Source organism: Manis javanica, chromosome 15 (genome assembly GCF_040802235.1).
Source record: "Manis javanica isolate MJ-LG chromosome 15, MJ_LKY, whole genome shotgun sequence".
Lineage (NCBI taxonomy): Eukaryota > Metazoa > Chordata > Mammalia > Pholidota > Manidae > Manis > Manis javanica.
This window is the reverse complement of record NC_133170.1, coordinates 86,604,590-86,625,182: the sequence shown is the minus strand read 5'-3', so window position 1 is coordinate 86,625,182 and position 20,593 is coordinate 86,604,590. Positions and strand designations below refer to the sequence as shown.

At 48.6% G+C, this 20,593-nt stretch overlaps 1 protein-coding gene across 7 annotated transcripts in view; it reads right to left on the bottom strand.

Annotated features, from left to right (window-relative positions):
• CDC45 (cell division cycle 45) overlaps positions 1-20,556 on the bottom strand; it is a 30,511-nt gene extending 9,955 nt beyond the window's left edge. For 2 of the 7 annotated variants that reach the window (XR_012125444.1, XM_073222527.1), the window contains exons 1-13: positions 20,061-20,555; positions 19,878-19,937; positions 19,055-19,147; positions 17,810-17,947; positions 16,716-16,862; positions 8,495-8,550; positions 7,305-7,353; positions 6,006-6,067; positions 4,244-4,294; positions 2,902-3,021; positions 2,064-2,195; positions 1,728-1,826; positions 960-1,121 (exon numbers count right to left, since the gene is read on the bottom strand). Coding sequence is in view for 5 of the 7 variants with exons in the window: in XM_073222527.1 (XP_073078628.1) it covers positions 960-1,121; positions 1,728-1,826; positions 2,064-2,195; positions 2,902-3,021; positions 4,244-4,294; positions 6,006-6,067; positions 7,305-7,353; positions 8,495-8,550; positions 16,716-16,862; positions 17,810-17,947; positions 19,055-19,147; positions 19,878-19,937; positions 20,061-20,111 (1,220 nt within the window). In the remaining 2 variants the exon portion in view is untranslated. Of the gene's footprint in view, positions 1-959; positions 1,122-1,727; positions 1,827-2,063; positions 2,196-2,901; positions 3,022-4,243; positions 4,295-6,005; positions 6,068-7,304; positions 7,354-8,494; positions 8,551-16,715; positions 16,863-16,981; positions 17,755-17,809; positions 17,951-19,054; positions 19,148-19,877; positions 19,938-20,060 lie in introns of those variants that run through there. The other 5 variants (XR_012125445.1, XM_073222528.1, XM_073222529.1 and 2 more) reach the window with 5 other exon arrangements.
• Positions 20,557-20,593: the final 37 nt, after the last annotated feature.

The following is a 20,593-nucleotide window of genomic DNA, read 5'->3' as shown; positions in this document are numbered from 1 at the left end:
AGCCAGTCCCAGGGGAGCACATCATGTCGATTCCATTTATATGAAATGACCAGAATGTCAAATCTATGAGACAGAAGTACACTAGTGGCTGCCTGGGGCTGGGAGAGATGGAGGACTTGGGAGGTGATGTGAAGGGAGCAGGATTTCTTTTGGGGGCAATGGAAATGCTCTAAAATTGGATAGTGATGATGTTTGCACAGCCTTGTGAAACCACCACAAAACAGAATTGTGAACTTCAAATGGGTGAATTATTTGATGTGTGAATTATAGCTCAGTAAAGCTGCTTTAAAAAAAACTGCGCTAGGGAAAGGGCCAGGAAAGCCCAGGGAGGAGCCTTCCTACATCTTTAACAGTGGGAGCTCTCTGAAGTTAGACAGACTGTCCAGATCATACCCCCTCCCAAAATGTCAGGGAACCCAAGCCACAGAGAAGTGCCAACATCAAATCCCTCAAAGTCACTACTAGAAAGAAGAGAAAAAAGGAGAATAGCACCCGTAGTGCCGATGAAATGACACTGAGAGACACGTCCCCCAAAGACAGAAACTAGCGCTCCATTTCAGAGCAAGCTAAAAGACACAAAACAAAACAAAACAAAACAGACATTTCAGGAAGATACGAAAAAATGAGAAGCAAAAGAAAAATAATGGAGAAATGGAGACTAAAGTAGAAGAAACACAGGAACAAATAAACACCACAAATGATGCCTAAGAAATACAGGAGGTGAAAAAAGCATTTTAAAAATCAGGAAGAAATGAAAACGATTCAAGTGAAAGTGACATGCCAACGGTGGGCAGGAAATGTGTCCTGCGCACCCCTGGCTCTGGCGGACTGTGATCCCGACTCACACTTGAGAAGCTTCTTCAGGACACAGTCACCCCCATGCCCTGCCTCCTGGGCCGTGTGAGGTTGAGGCCTGGAGGTGACCTGTGGGGACAGCAGCTCACGGCCGTGCCCACTACCTGGAGAGACTGTCCAGAGCCTGGATGAAGTTATCCGTCCCTGAGCCGTCCTTCTCGGGGCTCTCCATCAGCGACATGGTGGCGAAGACCACGTCACTGGCCAAGAACTTATGCTTGAACCCGAAATGAATGCTGAAAGTCTGCACACGCATGTCCTTCATCCTGCAGCAGGAGGAAGCAGCACAGCCATCACCCTGCGTGCGTGTGGCAGCGTCCCCGCGTTGCGGGTGAGCACTCACTGCCAGGCCGGGCCAGGCCAGCCGAGGTGCTGCTTGCCTGGCCCCTGCTAAGGCTCGAGGCACAGCCACTGTGGTCCGAGAATGCTGGGGTCACAGGCCCGTCATACCAGCCTTGCAGTGGGGGCACTGAGTGCCTCATCCACGTTTGTTCTGCTGGTCGGGGCAAATAAACTAACTAGCTGACAGGCCCGATGTGTGTGCGGTCCCCTCCCATGGCACAGGATGCCGGAGGACCTGGTTGGCCAGAGCTCGCCCTGAACCTGACCCTAGCGGGCCCTTCTTAGGCCCTTCTCCTACGTCCAGTGGGGGCAGGCCAAGTTGACCTCCCAGGTCTGCACATCAGCCCCAGAATTTAAGGATGCTAGACTTTTTGAGCAATTTAAGTCCTATTTTTAATCCAAAGAGAACTCCAAAGTTTGGAAAGGACTAGACAGGTCACATTCATCTGTGCATTCTTGGTTTCACCTTATTTTAGGTATGTTGCTAAACCTGAAACCTTAAGAAGCTCAATCTAGAAAAACATGTTTACCCAAACTTATTTGCAGACTCTTCGATCACCTCCTGCAGATTCTCCTTCAAGGAGATGTCCATGGACTGAAACTTCTGCTTCACCTGTTTCAGGGGGAGACTGGAAAGAGCCAGTGCTAATCAGCCTAGTGGCTTTAATCATGACGGCAGACATGCAGCGGGAGGGAAGAGCCCCCAGTGGGCCCCAGTGCATGTGCAAACAAGGGCACCCCGGCCTCGGCCTTCCGAGGACATTCTGAGATCCGAGGTGAGGAACTCAGGGTAGAAACAGCAGCAGCGGGTGCAGGACTAAGTTTGGTGACAGCAGACGGGGTGGCAGGCCGAGGCAGGCACTCACCCCACATCTGCCAGGAACTCCTGGAGCCGCTTCTGCCCCTGCACAGACCAGAGCTTGAACCTGGCGGCGGTGTAGCATGTGTTGCACAGGCTGTCGTGGAGGGACCAGTGCTGGTAGAGCGCCAGGCGGAGGCTGGGCCCTCAGTCAAGGAGGCCAGGCGGTGCGGTGACCCGGGGCTCAACAGGTGTGTGCAAGTCCCCCGCCCAGCCCTCCTCCCTGCCTCGCTGGGATCTGCCCACGTGACCAGTTATCACATGGGTGCCCTGGAGCTCCGGGAACATGAGGACTTGGTCCTCAGTGCTGCCTCCTTGATGGCTGGGCCCTGGGGCCACTGCCCCCCTGCCTACACCCTGGTACCCCCAGGACCTGGCTCTTCTTGGACTCGCCTTCTGGGACCTCCACTGCTCACACCCAGGTTTAATGGGCCTCAGCCAGCCCAATATGGGCACAGGACAGCACCATCCCTGCCATGCTCTACCCACACCAGAGCGGTGAGACCCAGCCACATGACATGCCTATAGCTGCCAGTCTGTTTTCCCCAAATCAGCAGCCCATGGACTTTTTACGTTCCAAGAACTGAACTCCTCAACTGCCTGCTGCCCTGGGCTCATAGAGCCCCCTGATGTGGCCTCTATGACTCCCAGACCCTTATCTCTCCAGCCTGTTCCTCGAGCCCACCCCAGGGCCTCTGCACGGCCGCAGCCCTGGCCCACGCTCTTCTCCCTTCTCCAAGTGCAGCTGAGGCTCAGCCTGGTGAGGGGCTGTGGGCTGTAGCCTGCGGACGGCACACAGTTGGAGGGACACTGCCTGCACCTAGCAGGCTAAGCCACAAGGATACTCATACTCGAAGGAGATCCGTGTGCAGTCCACGGACAGGGCGTTCTCCTCGTCCTCGTTCCGGTGGTTGTGCCGCGACACGTGGCGCTGCAGGATTCCCACGTCAGTCACATACTTCATCCTGGGAAGAAAGCACCACTGGGCTGGACAGGCTCCTCCTGCAGGCCTCTGCGGGCACGCTCAGGGGTGGCCCGCCCCAGGGGCTGCTCCTGCCAGGCCTGAGGACATCCTGACGCCTCTGCACAGAACCAAGTGTGGTGGCAACAGGGCCAGGCTGCTGGAGGCCGTGAGTGGACAGAGCTGGGGGCGGGGGGCCTCCGGCCGCATCGGGGGGCCTGTGTGCTCTCCTCTGGGAGGTGGCTGCTGGGTCCCTACTTATTTGTGGCCTCCTGGGGGCAGGTACTCAGGCAGGCCACAGCCCTGCAGACACACCTGGGAGTGACACTGGACCACAGAAGAGGGTGTGGACCATGCACAGGAAGTGGTCCTGAGCACAGCAGGAGGGGCAGACCGGTCCAGGGCCCCCTGCAGGCTGGGGCTGGCCACAGACCCCGGATGGTGCCTGGTGCTGCACATACCCCACGGCATCAATGGAGGAGGGGGAGCAAGGCCCAGCAAGGTGCCCAGGAAGTAGCCCAGCTGGTCTGATGTGGTCCCTGGGCCACACCGCAGGACTTGGGTAGACAGGGTGGGGAGGGAGAGGCAGGAAATTGGGGCTCAGGGCCCTCTCCAAACTGCAGAGCAGTGCACATGCAAGCTGTCTGGGGCGGTGCCGGGTCACGGGCTCGGGGCCCCTGCGGGTTAGCGTCTTGGCGCCATGGTCCCTGTCAGTTGCCCACCTGACAGCCCCCGAGGACGGGGGGTGAGAGGGCCCTGGCACCCGTCCTCCCAGCATGTATTCTGGGCGGCCCTTGGGCTCCCTGCTGGGAGTCTGACAGCTGGGGAGCAAGCACCAAAGCCATCCTGACACGGAAAGTGTCCAACCTTCCCCTTCCCTTAGATCACAGCCACCCTCGCTGGCAGGACGCCCAGGGCCCTCATCTCCTCCTCCTCCCGGCTCCCCGCGTCCACAAGGCACGGGCCACACCTCTGTGCCTCCTCCCCACCGACCCTTCCCGCTGCCCCATGGCATCGGAGTTGGGAGACAGCTCCCTCCGCACTCTGGCTCCACCTGCTGGGCTCCCCAGGGCTACACACTACGCTGCCAGGGCTTCTCGTCACGAGCCGTCCCTTGGTGCTGGGGACCCAGGCGCAAGGGCAGCCCCTCCCCTTGGCTCTGCCACCCGGCACACCGCAGCCGACTTGGGCTTGGCCGGGCTCAGCCCGAGGCAGCGTGCCCTTACTGGGTGATCTTGTCTTGCACCCACTGGTCTGTTAGTCCGACGACGGCCCACCTGGAAGGAGAAGAGAAGGCAGTGGAGCGGGGAACGGCGTGCGCGGGTGGGCAGCGCACACAGGAACATCCTGCCGACCTGACCCGACCCGGGCCACCCTCAGACAGGCATCTGCCCTCCACAGGGGCAACCCAGGGCTCCCGGTGGTGTCACATGGGTGGGTGCACAAGGGAAATCCCAGGACAGGGACCGGCAGGCCCGCTGCCATCTCTGCATCCTGGTTCGCCCAGCTGCTCTCCACCCTTGTTCCGCTAGTGTAGGACGGCACAGTATCTGTGCTGACCCCAGCACGTCGCTCCACCCGAGCCTCTCACATCACCGCCCCTCAGCAACACGCCGCCAAGCAGAGCAGCCCCCATCCTTCCAGCGTAAAACGGTGGGATGGGGAGAAACAGCATTTAGGCCTCAAAAGAACCTTCTGAGGTCCTGTCTCCAAGCTCATCTTTGTCTCTATTATGACCCAGGCCGGTCTGAACTCCCTAGGACCACAGCCAGACCACAATGGGGGGCCAGGCCCCCACGTGTGATCAGCTACCCTAGGCGTGCGCTTGCCCTCCGTGGGTCCCCACTATCCTCAAGACCCCTGTCTGGGCCCACAGCCAAGGACACTGTGTGCGGAGCAAGGAGGGAGAAGCCTTGGACGTTCACCTGTGGGGGCAGGGGCCCCAGCCCCCAACTACCGCTCCCAGTGCAGTAAGCCTCCTACCTACCCGACCAACCCCACCTCCTTCCAAACTTGTGCACGTGTGCACTGCACATCAGCTGATTTTCTCATGTTTCCTTGCTGTTTTGGGGGTTTCCCAGAAGCATGTCACGGGGCGTGTTCTGATCACTGCTAAGTGAGGAGCTTGTGGTGGGCTGTCAGGGTGGCATGGAGCAGACAGCAGGCACTCACTAAAGGCTCCTCCATGCTGATACAGCAGTCAGGTGCCACGCCTACAGGCCTTGCAACCAGTTTATTGCCCTCTATGTGCAAGCTGGCCCATGCCAGGATGCAGGAGCTGTGTGTCCATGCCATGGAGGGCCCAGGGTGAGGGGCTGGGCAGCTGCCCAAGGACAGAGGTGGGTACGCAGCCAGCTGCTGGCTCGAGGTGAAGACAGAACACCCCTGGTCCTAGGCATGAACAGGGCCTCAGCCCTGTCCCAGTCCCTGGCTGTCCTGAGGCCCTGGTTCAACAATCCCACTGTGCGTGGTCAGGGCCAGAAGGGACCTCACCAGACTATTACCTTGCAGAGGACAAAACAAGGGCCCAGAGAAGAGGGCTGAGGGGATGGAGAAGGCTAGACCTATGCTGTCTCTGCTCAGACTCTGCAGGTTTAGCCTCTAAATCAACCCACGTTCGTGGCACTCCTGTTCCCATGTAAAGCCCATGCAGCAGGCTCAGAGGCAGGTTAACACCGACTCATGTGTCAGATTCCACCACATGCCAGGGTTGCAGAGATGCCTAGCAAGGGCTGCCTTGTTTAAATCTAACACCCCTATTCCTCAAATTTCCTGGCCCCCAGGAGTTTATGTGCAGTCAAGAGCCTCAGTTAGGAAGGAAAACGGTCACACACATGGCCAGAAGGGGCTGTGTCCAAAGTTCCTGGTGGGAACAAGGGATGTACATGTGGGGACATCTTCCTCCAGAACCTGCCTCACGGTGGGAGGACAGGGCTACTCAGAGAAGGAAGCCCTGCATGGCAATGACCCTGACTGGGGCCTACATACCACAGCATGTCATTCAGGTCCTTGGACATCATCCACGCCAGGTCGAACATCACCATGGCTGACTGCAAGAAAGAGAAGCCTGAGGCCAGGGCCAGCCATGCTTATAGGAGGGCAGGCCACACAGCTGGGCCAAACCTGGGCCACCTGTAGATGGTCTGCCTGGCTGGGGTGGATTCCAGGGGAGACTGAGGGAGGAAGATGGCAAGTGACCCTACTGTGTCTTCTGCTAACTAGTACACCGTCATGCCACAAGGGAGGCTGCAGCCCTGTGCCGGGGCCTCTGCACATCTCACTGGGTGCCTCAGTGTTGCCTGAGGGAGGCTCTGGAGCCAGGAGGTTGGGGACCCCACCGTCTGCATTACTCTATGTCCATGTGCAGATCCTGGCTGCCTGGTGGCTTCGCACATTTCCAGGAAGGCCAGGTGAGGCAAGGCCTTGGCCCGTTACCTGGGCATTACGGAGGGCGGAGCCTCAGGACCCCCTGCGAGGAAGGTCCCTCTTGCAGGGCTGTCCGTGGATGGAGGCCTGCAGCTCCCTCTGAGCAGAGGGTACAGGTTTCCATAGGAGGCAGGGAGGGGGATCAGTGTCTCACCAGAACTCTGTGAAGTCCTGTTAGCTGTGAGATGCTGGGCAGCCTGTCAGAGAGGATTGCCAAGAGAACCATCCCTGTATCTGGAGGGAGCCCAGCATCCACTGTCCCATCCACCACACCCACTGTGTAGAATCTTCCATTCGCCAGGGCAGAGCAGAGGGCAAAAAGATGACCCTTCAAAGGACAATGGGACCTTGACAGAGAAAGGGATTCTGGCAATATGGGGCTCAGAGTTCACGGCCCCAGGCCAAATTCTAAGACTAAACACAGGATGTTGAACTGGAGACCGATTTTCTAGGGCTCCTTGAAGCCCTGTGCTCTGCTCACACTACCAGGAGGTTTCCCATATGAATTCTGTTCCATGACACACACGCAGCGGGGGGCCTTTATAATTCTGGAGTTTTATCTTCTTGCACAGAGACTAATAAAGACCTGCTGCATATTTTTGATGATGAACAAAAATAACCGTTGAGACCTCGTGGGTCTGCAGGCGGATCCCAGCAATGGCCTCTGACATGACGATTGCTCTCTTCCTTTTCCGGAGGAGTTTAAAGCTCAAGCAGGCTGCACCACCTCCCCAAGGTGGAAGCAGTGGGGCTCAGATTCAAACCAGGCTTCTGTGGCTCTAAAACCTGTCCTTCCTCCTGTTTCAGGACACTGACCCCCAGAGCCAGAACTTTATGGTGAAATACCCCTGTCGCGCTTACCGATGTCCCATGGTATTCATACTGCTCATAGTCAAAGAGGATGTCCCTTCTGCAATGACATAAGATGTGGGTCTTCAATAGGAAGCAGTACAAGAAGACAAAACACTTGGAAAATGCTCAAACTTGAGGTAATCAAAGAAATGCAGAGTAAGTCATGGTGCTCTTTTTTCACTTACAGACTTTCTTGGAGCGTATAATGTATAATGCTGGGAAAGGTGTAATTTTGACACAGATTACTTGTGGCAATGGAAGATGTAAAATATCACAGACCCAGAATGCCACTTCTAAGAAGTTATCCCAAGAGAACAAGTCAGAGGAATAAGCAGGACAGGACTCGCTATGTCCACAAGGTTGCTCACTGCAGCCTTGTTATCATGGCAGAGGCACCGGAAGTAACCCCCAGCCGAAAGACAGGGAGTGGTGAATTAAGTACTATGCAGGTTATAAAGGCTGTTCAGAACTACCTAAAATAATTATATTAAGTGAAAAAATGCAAAATTAGGTCCATATTATGATCACATAAAATATGCACAAGTATGAATAACCCAGGAAAATTGATACAAAATTTTCTCTTCCCACTAGTGAGAGTGGATTATATTCACTTTTCTTTCCTTGAACTTCCCACACTGGTTTTGCACTGTCCTTCCAAGCACACCTCTTCAGCTGGACTAGCAGAGACCTTGAAGGACTCGGTCCAGCAAGGAATTCTCAGCTCCAGGGCACTGCTGCATGTTCATCTCAAGCTAGAATAACCTTTCCCAATAGTTTTATTTTAGAGCACTCCAATTTGTTGACTTGCAGCATGAAGAGGAATTATGGATACCTTGGTTTCCTTTTCATATACTTTATTCTATGAAATGTTTTACACTATTGCCATCTATCCCATTTTTAAAGAACTTGCAAATGAAAGTATGTATGTTTGGAAAACTTGGAAGAACCAGAGCCTGTCACCCCTGACAGCATGTATTTGAGAGACCTCCGCACCCAGTCCTGTCACTCATGGGACCAGAGGGCAACAGAGGGGACCCAGAGCTCTTTTCCAATGCAGGGGCTACATGCTCACTCCTGCAGCCACTGGCCCAGAGGCTCTAAACTAAAAGAATTGTGGAAAAATATGCACGCAGCCTCCAGCCAGGCCCCGCAGGGGGAGCGGGCGCCGGCAGCGGGCGCCGCCTGAAGCGCACACTCACCTCCGGGCCTCCCACTCTCTCCGCTCCCTCCTCTTCATGGTTCGCTCTGCTGCCTCCTGGCGGGGGACAAAGAGAGCAAGACGTTGAGCAGATGAGCCAGGGACTTATCCCCACAGCCCAAGAAGCCTCCCACTGGGTGGAAGCCATTGGCTGCAGCCCCCTGAGGGAACACGTGGGTTATTTATCCCATGCCCCGGGTGCAGCCTGCACTGGAGAAGGGAGAGGCTGGGGCAGGGGCTGGCCAGGAGCCCCCAGGCCCACTGGCACCATGGGCAGGAGTGGATGCTGTCCCACTGCCTGCTCAGCCCACAGCTGCCTCATGCTAGCTTCTCCACCAGACTAGAAGGAGTGATGTTTCTTACATGCTGCCACATGCCAGTGACTATTGTAGTTTTGCAGCTGCGGTCTTCTTTAACTCTCACAGCAAAGGCATGAGGCAGTAAGGCAGTTTTAAAGTCCATGGCCCAAGACTTCTGGGCTGGAAACATAGAAACGTATTTTTCCCCGCATGTCCACTACATATACCTAAAAACCCTAACGTTATATATAAAACAAACAAAAGTAGACTTTGAAAGGTAGAGAGAAAGGCCGATAAGTACCCTGGGTTTTCTTTTTGGCCCATACAGTCCAGACTTAAATCTGAAAGAGCTGGCAACCTTGGAACACTGACAGGTACACAGAAAAAACTCCCCCCAAAAAACCAAAGGACCAAGAAGGAAAAGCCTCAAAGACAGGAAATTTTTGGACAATAACTGCTCTACTCTAGCCACTACCACCAAAAACACTTCGGCCCCACCCCTATCCACCTAGCAAAGGATGAGTGGGAGCCTAGATTCCCACCCGGGTGAGTGCCTCGCACCTGTTACACCCCCACCTTCCATGTACAACACCTCCCAACACCCACACAGGGGTGGTACATCAAAGGAGGTTAATTAAGTAAGGACCCTAGATCTTCCTTGCCCAGAGGTAATAGGGAGCCAGTCCCTTCAGGGGTTAAGAGAGGTCAAGTAGGGAACGTGAACTTCTTACTTCCAGCTGGCTATAAAGAGGCCATGCTGCCCATCCTTTCCTTTGCCAGAATGGTATCAGAGAAAGCAGACGAGCAGGTTTGAGTAAGACCCAGAGTCTCATAATGTAGTACAAAAATGTCCAGGTTTCATTGGAAAGTCACTCATCGTACCAAGAAACTGAAAGATCTCAAACTAAACACAAAAGAAGGAAATCCATAGGTGCTAACATCTGTGACAGAGATGATAAAGATGTCATCTTTATCAAGATGTCATCAAGATGATAGAGACGTCAGAATTATCTAAGATTTTAAAGCAGCCATCATAAAAATGCCTCAGCAAGCAATTACAAACACACTTGAAACAAATGAAAAAATAAAATAGGAAGCCTCAGCAAAGAAATAGAAGACATAAAGGAAAACCAAATAGAAATTTACAGCTGAAAAATACAGTGACCAAAATATAAACTCAGTGGATGGGCTCAAGAGCAGAATGGAGGGACAGAGCAAAGAACCAGCAGTGAATGAGCAAACACAATAGTAGAAATTACCTGCCTACTCTGATCAACAGAGAGAAAACAAGACTGGAAAACAGATCCAAGAAGCTGACTAAATTCTAAATAGGATATATCCAAAGAAATCCACACCAAGACACATCATATTTAAACTCTGAACACTGATGACAAAAAATTTAAAAACTTCAAAAACAGCAATAGAAAAATAACACCTTACCTACAGGGGAAAAATTATTCAAATGGCAGCAGATTTCTAATAATAAACTATGTGGAGGCCAGAGGAAGTGGCACAATATTTTTCAAGTGTTGAAAAAAAAGGACTGTTACCTCCAAATTCTACACATGGTGAACATATCTTTCAGGAATAAAGGGAAAATCAAGAAATTTTCAAAGAAGGAAAACTTAAGAGAATTTTTTGCCCACAGATCTCCTCTTAAAAAGTGGTTAAAGAAGGTTCTATGAAAAGAAATAAATGACAAAAGAACAAATCTTAGAACATCAGGATGGAAGAAAAAATGCTAAGCAAAAATTGGGTAAATACAATAGGCTTTCCTTATCTTCTTAAGTTTTGTAATTATGTTTGATACTTGAAGCAAGAATTATACCACTGTATGATGCAGTCCTAAATGTACATGGAAGAAATATTTAAGAAAATTATATTATAAACAAGGAAGAGTAAAGGACATAAAGGAAGGTATCTCTACATTTGACTCTACTAGTAAAATGACAATACCAGTAGGTTGTTATAAGTTATGGGTATATAATATAATACCTGGAGCAACCACTAAAAAATTTGTTCAAGAAGATACACCTAGAAACTATACATAAACCAAGATGGAAATCTTAAAACAAAACAACTACAAAGAACAAGTGAAAAGCAAAAGAAACAAAAAAGAGAAAATTAAATGCCAGACTTAAGCCCTAACATATCAATAACTAAAATGAATGCAAATAGTCTAAATCCACTAATTTAACAACAGAAATTGGCTTAAAAAACCTGATTAAAAGCATGACCCAGCTCTATGCTGTTTAAAGAAACTCAGTACATACATGATGATATAGGCAGGTGGAAAGTAAAAGAATGGGAAAAGACAAAGCAAACAAACATTAATCAAAGGCAAACAGGAGTGGCAATATTATTATCAGTAATATCATCAAAAAATACAATTATCAGATAATACTGATTATTACCAGTATTACTATCAGATTATTATTCAGAGCAAAGAAAACTACCAGTGCCGTTATATAATGATGAAAAGGTTAAGCCACCAAAAGCCATCCTAAATGTGTGTGTACCAAACAACAGAGCTGTAAAATATGCGAAGCAAAAAACTGATAGAAGTGAAAAGAGAAACAAACAAATTTACAATTTTAGTTGGAGGCTTTAACACCTCTTTTTCAAGAATTAATAGAACAGCTAGACAGAAAAGCAATGAGGAAATAGAAGAACTCAACACCATTATCTAATTCCACCACCTAAATACATATATAATAATAGGTAAATATCTACCTAATTGACATTTATAGAACATGCTACCCAATAGCAGCAGAATACACATTCTTCTCAAGTGTTCCAGAACATGTATCAAAATAGATAATATCCTGGGCAACAAAACAAATCTTGGCATTTTAAAGGAACTGAAATCAGAGTATACTCTCTAACAACATAATCAAACTAGAAATCAACAAGCAAATAGGAAAATTTCCAAACACTTGAAAACTAACCAGCATACTTTGAAATAATCCATGGGTCAAAGAGGAAATCCCGAGGGAAATTTTTAAAAAATTCACTGAAAGGAATGAAAGTGAAAATAAATATATCAAAATGTATGGGAAAGAGATTAAATTAAAATTAAATAAAGACTAAATGCTAAAGGAGGGTTAATAGGGAAATTTATAGCACTAAACTTCAAGAACCAGAAGAGGAAAATAAACCAAAGGAAGCATAAGAAACAATAAGGAGGAAACTCTTCCTAATTCATTCTTTGAAGATAGTACTACCCTGATACCAAACCAAAGGCGGTACAGAAAAGAAAGTGCAGACCAATATCCCTCATGAATATAAATGCAAAATCCTTAACAAAACACCGGCAACTTATAAAAATTACACACTATGACCAAGAGAAGTTTATTCCTGAGATGCAAGGCTGGTTCAATTTTTTTTTAAAAGATGGAAATTAATATGCTAAAGAGGAAAAATCATAAGCATCTTATCAGTTAAAGCAGAAAAAAAATCAGTCAAAATTTGATATGTATTCATGATATTTATTCAGAAAAGAAAGGGAATAGAAGGAAACTTCCTCAATTTGGTTAAGAGCATCTACACAACTAACATCCCACTTTATGGTAAAAGTCTGGAAGCTTTCCCCCTATGATAAGGAAAAATACAAAGATCACTCTCTTATTTAACAAAGTTCTTGCCAGTGCAATAAGACAAGAAAAGGAATTAAAGGTATACTGATCATAAATAAATAAATAAATTGTCTCTATTTTCAGATGACACAATTGTCTATATAGTAAATCCCAAGGAATCTGCAAAAAAATTCCTAGCACTAATAAGTGAGTTCAGTAAGGTCACAGGATAAAGACAAACATACATAACTCAATTGTATTTCTACATATTAGCAATGAACACCTAGAAACCAAAATTAAAATACAGTGTCATTTATAATCACTCCAAAAAATGAAATACTTAGGTGTGAATCTAATAAAACAAGTATAGGACTTTTATAGAAAAACACCCAATGTTGATGAAAGAAATCTAAGAGGATCTAAATAAATGGAGAAACATAGCATGTTCATGGATTATAAAACTTAACATAATAAACATGTCAGTTTGTCCTAAATTTATATACAGGTTTATGCAATTCCTATCAAAATCTCAGCAAGATTTGTTATGGATATAGAGAAGATTATGCTAAAAACTATATGGAAAAGTGAAGGACATAGAAAAGCTAATGCAGTTTTGGAAAAGAATAAAGTGGGAGGACTCAGTCTACTTGATTTGAAGCCTTACTGGATAGCTACAGTAGTCAAGACTGTGTGGTATGGCCGGAGAGGTAAACACACAGATGAGCAGGCCAGAGTAGAGAATCCATAAATAATAGATCCACACAAATATGCCACAGCCATTTTGACAAGGTGCAAAAGCAATTCAATTTTCAACAAATGGTGTTTGAGCAACTGGACATCCACAGACAAACAAACAACTGAAAAGCAAATAAACATTGACCAAAACCTCACACCTTATACAAAAATTGATTGAAAATAGACCACAGACATAAATGGAAAATATAAAACTATAACATATTTAGTGTAAAACAGGAGAAAAATCTTTGAGCTCTAGGGTTAGGCAGAATTTTTAGACTTGACACTGAAAGGAAAATCATTAAAAGGAAAAATGGATAAATTGGGTTTCATCAAAATTAAAAGCATTCATTCTGCATAAGACTCTGGTAAAAGGATAAGACAAGCTACAGAGTGGGAGAAAATATCTGCAAACCACATATTGACAAAGTACTAGTATCTCCAACATATAAAACTTAACAGTAAAAAACAAACAATTAGAAAATGGGCAAATGACATGAAGAGAGATTTCACCCGAGTGGATGTATAGATGGCAAATCAGCACATGAAAAGATATTCAACATCATTAGCTATTAGAGAAATGCAAATAAAACCACAGTGAGATAATACTATAACCTATGAGAACAGCTAAATAAAAAAGTGGCATCACCAATGCTGGCATGTGGAGAAACTAGGTCACTCACAAACTGTTGGTCAGAATGAAAACTGGTACAGCCACTCAGGAAAAAAAGTCTGGCAGTTTCTTAAAAAACTGGACATACAAACACCACACAATCCAGCAAATGTGCTCTTGGGCATTTATCCCATAGAAATGAGAGCATGTTCACGAACAAACCCAAAACCCTTATCCAAAGAGCAGCTCTATTCAGAATAGCCAGAAATTGGAAACAACTCCTGCCCCTCAGTGGATGAATGACTAGACAAACTACGGCCCATCCATCCATACCACCAGAATACTATTCAGGAACAAGGGAACCAACTACAGACACACCCAAAACCTGGATTAATCTCCAGGGGATTATGCTGAGTGAAAAAAAAAGCCAATTCCCAAAGACTAAATAGTATATGATTCCATTTATGTAACATTCTTCAAATGACAAAATCATAGAAATAGAGATTAGTGGTTGCCAGGGGCTGAGGAGGAGGGGGGAACAGGAGGGAAGTGCGAGTGGCTACGGAAGGGCCACAGGAAGGGTCTTTGTGGTGACGGAAGAATTTATGGGGGAATATCATAGTATCTCCAACTTATTTTCAAATGATCTAGCAAAAGAAAAAAGCTTAGAGAGAAGGCAGATGTGGCAAAATGTGGCAAATGTGAACTGTGGAATGTTGATGGAAGGTGTACAGATAGCCATTGTACTATCCTTTCAATCACTGTATACATTTGAAAAAAAATTCAAAATGACAGTCAGTGGCGGGTAAGATTCCTCAAGGGAGGAACAACCTAAGACAGGCACAGTCGCAGGGGGGCCATCAGGTGAGAATTTGGGGATCAACAGAGGTGAGGCTCAGAACCTCACCCCCCTGCTTTGAGAGAAATCTTCTGCATCCGTGGATGTCTTGCTGCCCTTGTCTAGCCTGGATTAATACTTAGTCCATAGGCACACACCTGATCATCTGATCATCTACATTTGCCTTCTTACAGCACTAAACTATGTTTTCTACCTTTATCTTGCATCTACCTACCACTTCAGCATTTTATTAAAAATAAAAATAATAATAATAATAGGAGAAATGTGGGATCAACATATAAATCAAGTACAAAAATGAAATGAATATTCATATTTGACCTGATTATTTATAGGTCACATTGCATGATCAAAACCGAAAGTTTCTGTGATGAATGCCCTTGTACTGTTCACCATGTAAGAATTTATTCACTATGTTAGAATTCGTTCACCGTGTAAGAACTTGTTCGTTATGCTTCAGAAGATTGGAGACTGACGAGAATTAGGCTTGAGATGGATTAATGATTGTACATTGAGTGTTGACCCCCTATACTGAATTTTATTGTTGTTAACAACCATTTGATCAATAAATATGAGAGATGCCCTCTCAAAAAAAAAAAAAAAAATGACAGTCATTGGGAAGTTATGCATAATGCATATACGCATATATCATGATCATTATATAAGCATTCATGAACTCAGATTCTAAGTAGATGTACTAAGCATGTCAGCAGAAGAGCTAATGTGTTCTGATATCTCAAGACCACCAACTTTCTCCTTGATGCCAAACTTACCGGTGAGCTCTCGCCTGCCTGCTCATCCCTCAAAGCCCTTGCCTCTGGACCTGCTCTGCCCTGGACGGGCCTCCTAGGAGCCCTCCTGCCTCCTTCCTTCCTCATTCAGGCCTCTGCTTGAATGTCCGTGGCCACTTTCATAGACCAGCAACCCATACCTTGTCTAGCCCCTTACCTTGCTTTATTTTGCTTTGTAACATGTAGCTCTGCACCTGAAACCATTCTCTAAGCATGTTCATTTATGCATTTCTTCTGTCTCCCCCTGGAAAGGAAGCTTTGTAAGACAGGACTTTGTTCTCCCCCTGGTACCCAGAGCCTGACCAGTACCTGGCACATAGGAAGTGCTGAAAGTACATTGGCTTCTTACAGTGGAGAATCCCAGGACTCTTATCCGCAGAACATGAATGTTGCCAGGGGAAAAATCCCACCCCAAAATCAGAACACTGATATTTGGGGCCAAGTATAAGGCAGCTTTTCAATAGTTAAAATAATGCTATAAAATAAAGGGAGGACTCAGAATACAAAACAGACCTCTTAGAAATCAAAGATCAGAAGCCAAAGACCAAAAGCTGCCTGAATAGTGGAACAGATAAAGAGCTGGGCAAGAGGAAAATCTAAGGATGGGTCACAGAGGTCCCTGGTCAGACTACCCGAAACTCTAAAGAAAGGATCGGGCAAAGGCGAGGAAGACAGAGAAAATTCCTAGCTTTGCAGGGCATGCCCCCAAGATGGACAGCGTCCCTAACGTCCCACATATGGCTCAAAAGGGCCTGCGAAAGCGCCTTATTGGGAAATATCAGGCCAAAAATGAAGGATAGACCCTAAAACATTCCCGAGGCAAACTTCGGCTTGCACACCAAGGATCTGGAGCCAGAGGGCGCCGGCTTCTCCGACAGCACTGAATACTAGAATAAAACACGGCCCTTACGTTAGAGGACTAACCACGTCCCACCTTTAATTTTACGTGGTGCAGAAGCCCCTTTGATGGCCAGGCCCTAGATCTGGTAAGCAGCTCAGACCCAAGGCTCACAAGGCAGGACCCATGCATATCTCTGGGACTGCACAGAGAGATTATGGAGGGGAGTGGGAAGGGAGATGATGCTAATGCCATTTATGGATGATATCCATTCAAAAATATTTGCTACCCAGGTGAAGAGCTTTCATCTGACAAGATCTTCCTATACAGACAAGGACACTGCCGCTCAGAGAAGTCCAGTAACCTGCCTGAGGCCTCACCAGGGGGCGGGAGGGCCCAGGATCAGCCCCACACCTGCTGCCTCCAGCTGGCCCGGACCCAGCAGACTCCGGGCTGACCGCTGACCTCTGGCGGGGACACGTCCCTCGAGACTGTGGTGCGAGGCCCAGACCCACCTCTTCTAACCGTGTGCGCTTCTCGGAAGGCTCCGGCCCGAGGTCGCTTTCATTCCCCGGATGCTCCTCCTCCTCTTCTTCATCCCTGAAGATGTCATCATAGGCGGGCACCTCGAGGTCGTCATCTTGTTTAATGAGTAGTTTGATCTAGGATTCAAACAAAAAGCAATCAAGTCTCTCCTCTCTCCTTGACAGAAAACTATCGTGCTCTTGTGGAGCCTTTACTTCCTAATTAGTTGACTCATAATGTATATGCAAATAGCCACCTGCTTGAGAAGAAGTTGACTTCTCGGGCATTTTGTTTTCATTTCCACTCAGTGAGGCGCTGGAGTTGGATCTCACAGAATGCAGAAATTACAAGAATTTAAAAACTATTCATAGTTCCATAAGTCTGGGAAAAAAAGCTTGCTCCCCTGCCACACACCAAGCCGACAAAATGAACACCTCTGACAACTTGGCCTCTGACAGAAGAAATGAAAGTGTGCATAAAACTTCTGGCTCTAAAAGCCATTCCAGGCTGATTTCTCTCAGAGAGGTCCTTCCCAGGAGAATGTCGGGGCGGACACTTTGATGAGTGCAAGATCACCTCAGAGGACAGTTAGGTGGCTGCACTGTGCCAGACTTCACGCTAGCTGCTGAGCGTTCAAAGAGTAAGAGCAGCAGGGCCACTCGAGGCTGACAGCCTCAGCCTGAACACATCCCGTGCATCTGCACACCACCCTCCGGATGGGCAAGGCATGTCCCAGCCTTGTTTACAGGGAAAACAAGGTGCCCCCAAGGGCCCCTGATATTCAAGGAGACTGGCCTGGGCCTGAGCTCTGAGGGCAGACTCAGGGGAGGTTTCTGGTCCCCACGCCTCCCAGGGCAAATGATTCTACAAATGCATTCAGAGCACCTCCAAGGTTAGGCGCCATGCTTCGCATCAAAGATGGACAGGACCGGGTTCTGTCCTCAGGGGCTACTCCAACTCCTATAGGGGAGGTGGGCACATTGCCTTGCTAAGAACACCAGATACAACACTGTCCGTGGCATCACAAGGTACAGACAGATCAACGGGAGAACGTGGGGGAGGCGTGGCCCCCAAAGCCTGTTACCTGGGTACTGTTGTACACATTTACAATATTGACTGGCCTGTGGGTATCACACACAAAAAATATGGCATCTTCATCAGGCTGAAGGATATCCAGTAGGTCTATGTTAGCTCCACAGTTTATGAGGATGAAATAATGGAACTGAAAAAAGAAGAGACACACTGACGTAAGTGCACCGGGGAGGCGCCCTTTCCTTGGCACACTAGGCCTGGGTCCTTCTCCTGAGGCTTGGCAAGCCCGATACCTGGCAAGCCCCTAAAGGCGAGAGGCTCAAAAATGGCCACAGATGGCTGGTGTAAAGTGCTTTAACAGGCTCGATACGCTGTTTCGTTTCCATGGTGACACCGTGAGATAGGCTCCAGGGCTGTCTCTGCTTCACTGAGGAGGATGCAGAGGTACAACCTGCCCAAGTCTCAGGGTCAAGACGCTGTTGGCAGGCAGACCAAGACTTCAGCTGTGCAACTGGGCCTCTCCAGGTCTCCACTGCTCTCCTGTGCTGCACTGTCTCTCCATACCGACAGCACTGATCAGGTTCACATTTTTAGCCATCTTGGGCAGCCCATACACGTGTGGACACCTGATTATGAATTTAAGTCTTTTATTACATCCTCTCACTATAAAGAATCCTTTCCTCATATACACCAAACTCGCACAGGTCCCTCCCGTGAAGACAGCAGCTCCAGGTGAGAATTTATCTCTGCCAGACAGTCCCAGAGGTGCCCAGACTCCAGGGACTCCTCCACACTCCAGCCTGGCCCTCTGGGGCTGTGGGGCCATGTGGGGTCTAAGGTGTCTCATCTTTCATAATAGTCGCATTCAGAGGTGGAAGGGGTTCTAGTGTCTACTGTTTAAACTACACAGGGAGAAGTTACGTTCCTGGATCCCAAGTTGGAAACTAGGATACATTTCGTTGGAGAGATAATGTAAAATACTGGCATAGTCTAAAATAATTTTAAATAGGCCATATAAAAAACTAACTGTTAAATTCCAAGCACCTTACAATGAAATATGTGCAACATAAGTTGAAAGTTAAAGGTCCATAGACATTATCTTTCCTTGTCAATTATGTCTCCACAACTTGATGGTAAGTCACCTAAACATATAACTTGTTTTTCTCTTCTATATTACCTAATATACTTGAGACTTCTATGTATATGCCACCTGTTGTGGATACAGAAAGAATACCGAATGTTAAGAAATTTCAACTGAGTAAAAAAGTCTAATTATTCTAAAATGCATCTTTCATACCTGTTCTTTATGCTCAAGAAATGCAGTTTCAAGTTCTTGCCACCCAGAAACTGGAACCAGAGTGTACTGCACGTGGTCACACTGGAACAGGGCCTGGAGGGAGATTGTGTTCAGAGCCTATCATATGAGGATGTCTGCAATTTACCTTGAAATGCACTTAAAAAAAATAATAAGATAGGTTAAGAGACGAATGATACGTGATAAAGTAAGATAAATAAATGTAAAGGAGAGATAGGTGATAGGGTGTGAGTGATCAAAGTGCCATTCTTCCAGCTTTGTGGAGTTTTTGAAAATCACCATAGGAAAACATTGGGGGAAAAAGCCGATCTCATTCCTCCGTCTTCTGCAAAGCAGTTCCCGACCTCAGGACGCCCTGAATGCGGGCGAAGGCGGAGCCATATGCAGAACGAAACCAGTGACCCTCCCTAATGGGCTCAGGGACCCTGCCTTCCCAGTACTGCTTACGACGCCCCTGGGCCCTCAGTCGTCACCGGTCCCTCGGTCTGAAACCCGACATTTGGGAAACCACCGCAGGTCTATGGGTGTCTCCGGCGCATCCCTTGGCCTAGATCATTGCAAAAGTACCGGCCAGTCGCCCTGCCGTTTGCCCGGTTCTTCTCTAGCCCGCCCGGCACTGTCCTGCCGCGGGGCGACCTCTCCCCAGCGTTCCGCAGAGGCGGCGGCAGCCCCCACCCCGGCTGGCGCTCTCACCCGAGGGCGGCGCCGGCGGGTGCCGGCCCCGCTGCCCACCCGCGCCCCGGTCCCTCCCGGCCCTGAGCCCTCGCCTCCGGCCCGCCTCCCGCCCCGGCCCCGCAGGGCTCACCTGAAGGACCTTGCAGGCGCACAGGGCGTCCACGTCCGAGGCCACGAAGAGAAGGACCCTCTGTGTCAAAGAGCGCGCCAGGTGAGCGCGGAGGTGGAAGCCGGGCTCCTCCCACCCTCGCACGGCCGCCCCACCTCATCCCTTCCCCACGACAAGGCCTCGGGGTCCAAGAAAGGGGGTCACCTGGCTCTGCACCTCCTCGTAGAACTCCCTGCGGAAATCGGACACGAACATGGCCACGGTGACGGGACGCCCGGAGCTCGCTCACCCGGACACACTAAGCCCCCGCGGCGGTCAAGGCTCCCGCCAAATCATGGCTCTTCCGACTGGCCCCGAGGCCAACCAATAGCTACTTAGTGCTCAGCGTTCCTCCCTTTTGATTGGGCTATATTGGGGGCGGACACTAGTGCTCCACCATTCACGGATGGATCAGTTCGGCCCGCCCCCGAAAGAGCGCCATCCACAGGCAGGACGCAAACACCTTTGCGCACTTCTTTGGACGCTCGTTTACCCAGAAATCAGGCGCTCTGCGGACATCTTTACTCTGGGAAGAGAAGCCTATAACTTCCCACTTGAGTTCCGGGAAAAATAAACCTTTTTGCCATAAGTTGAATTCACTTACACATCGAAGGACGTCATCAACTTACGATTTCAGTAAAGTCTCGGTCTAGGTCGAAGGGAGATGTGTATTTACTTCCGCCCGAGTCCTCCATGGC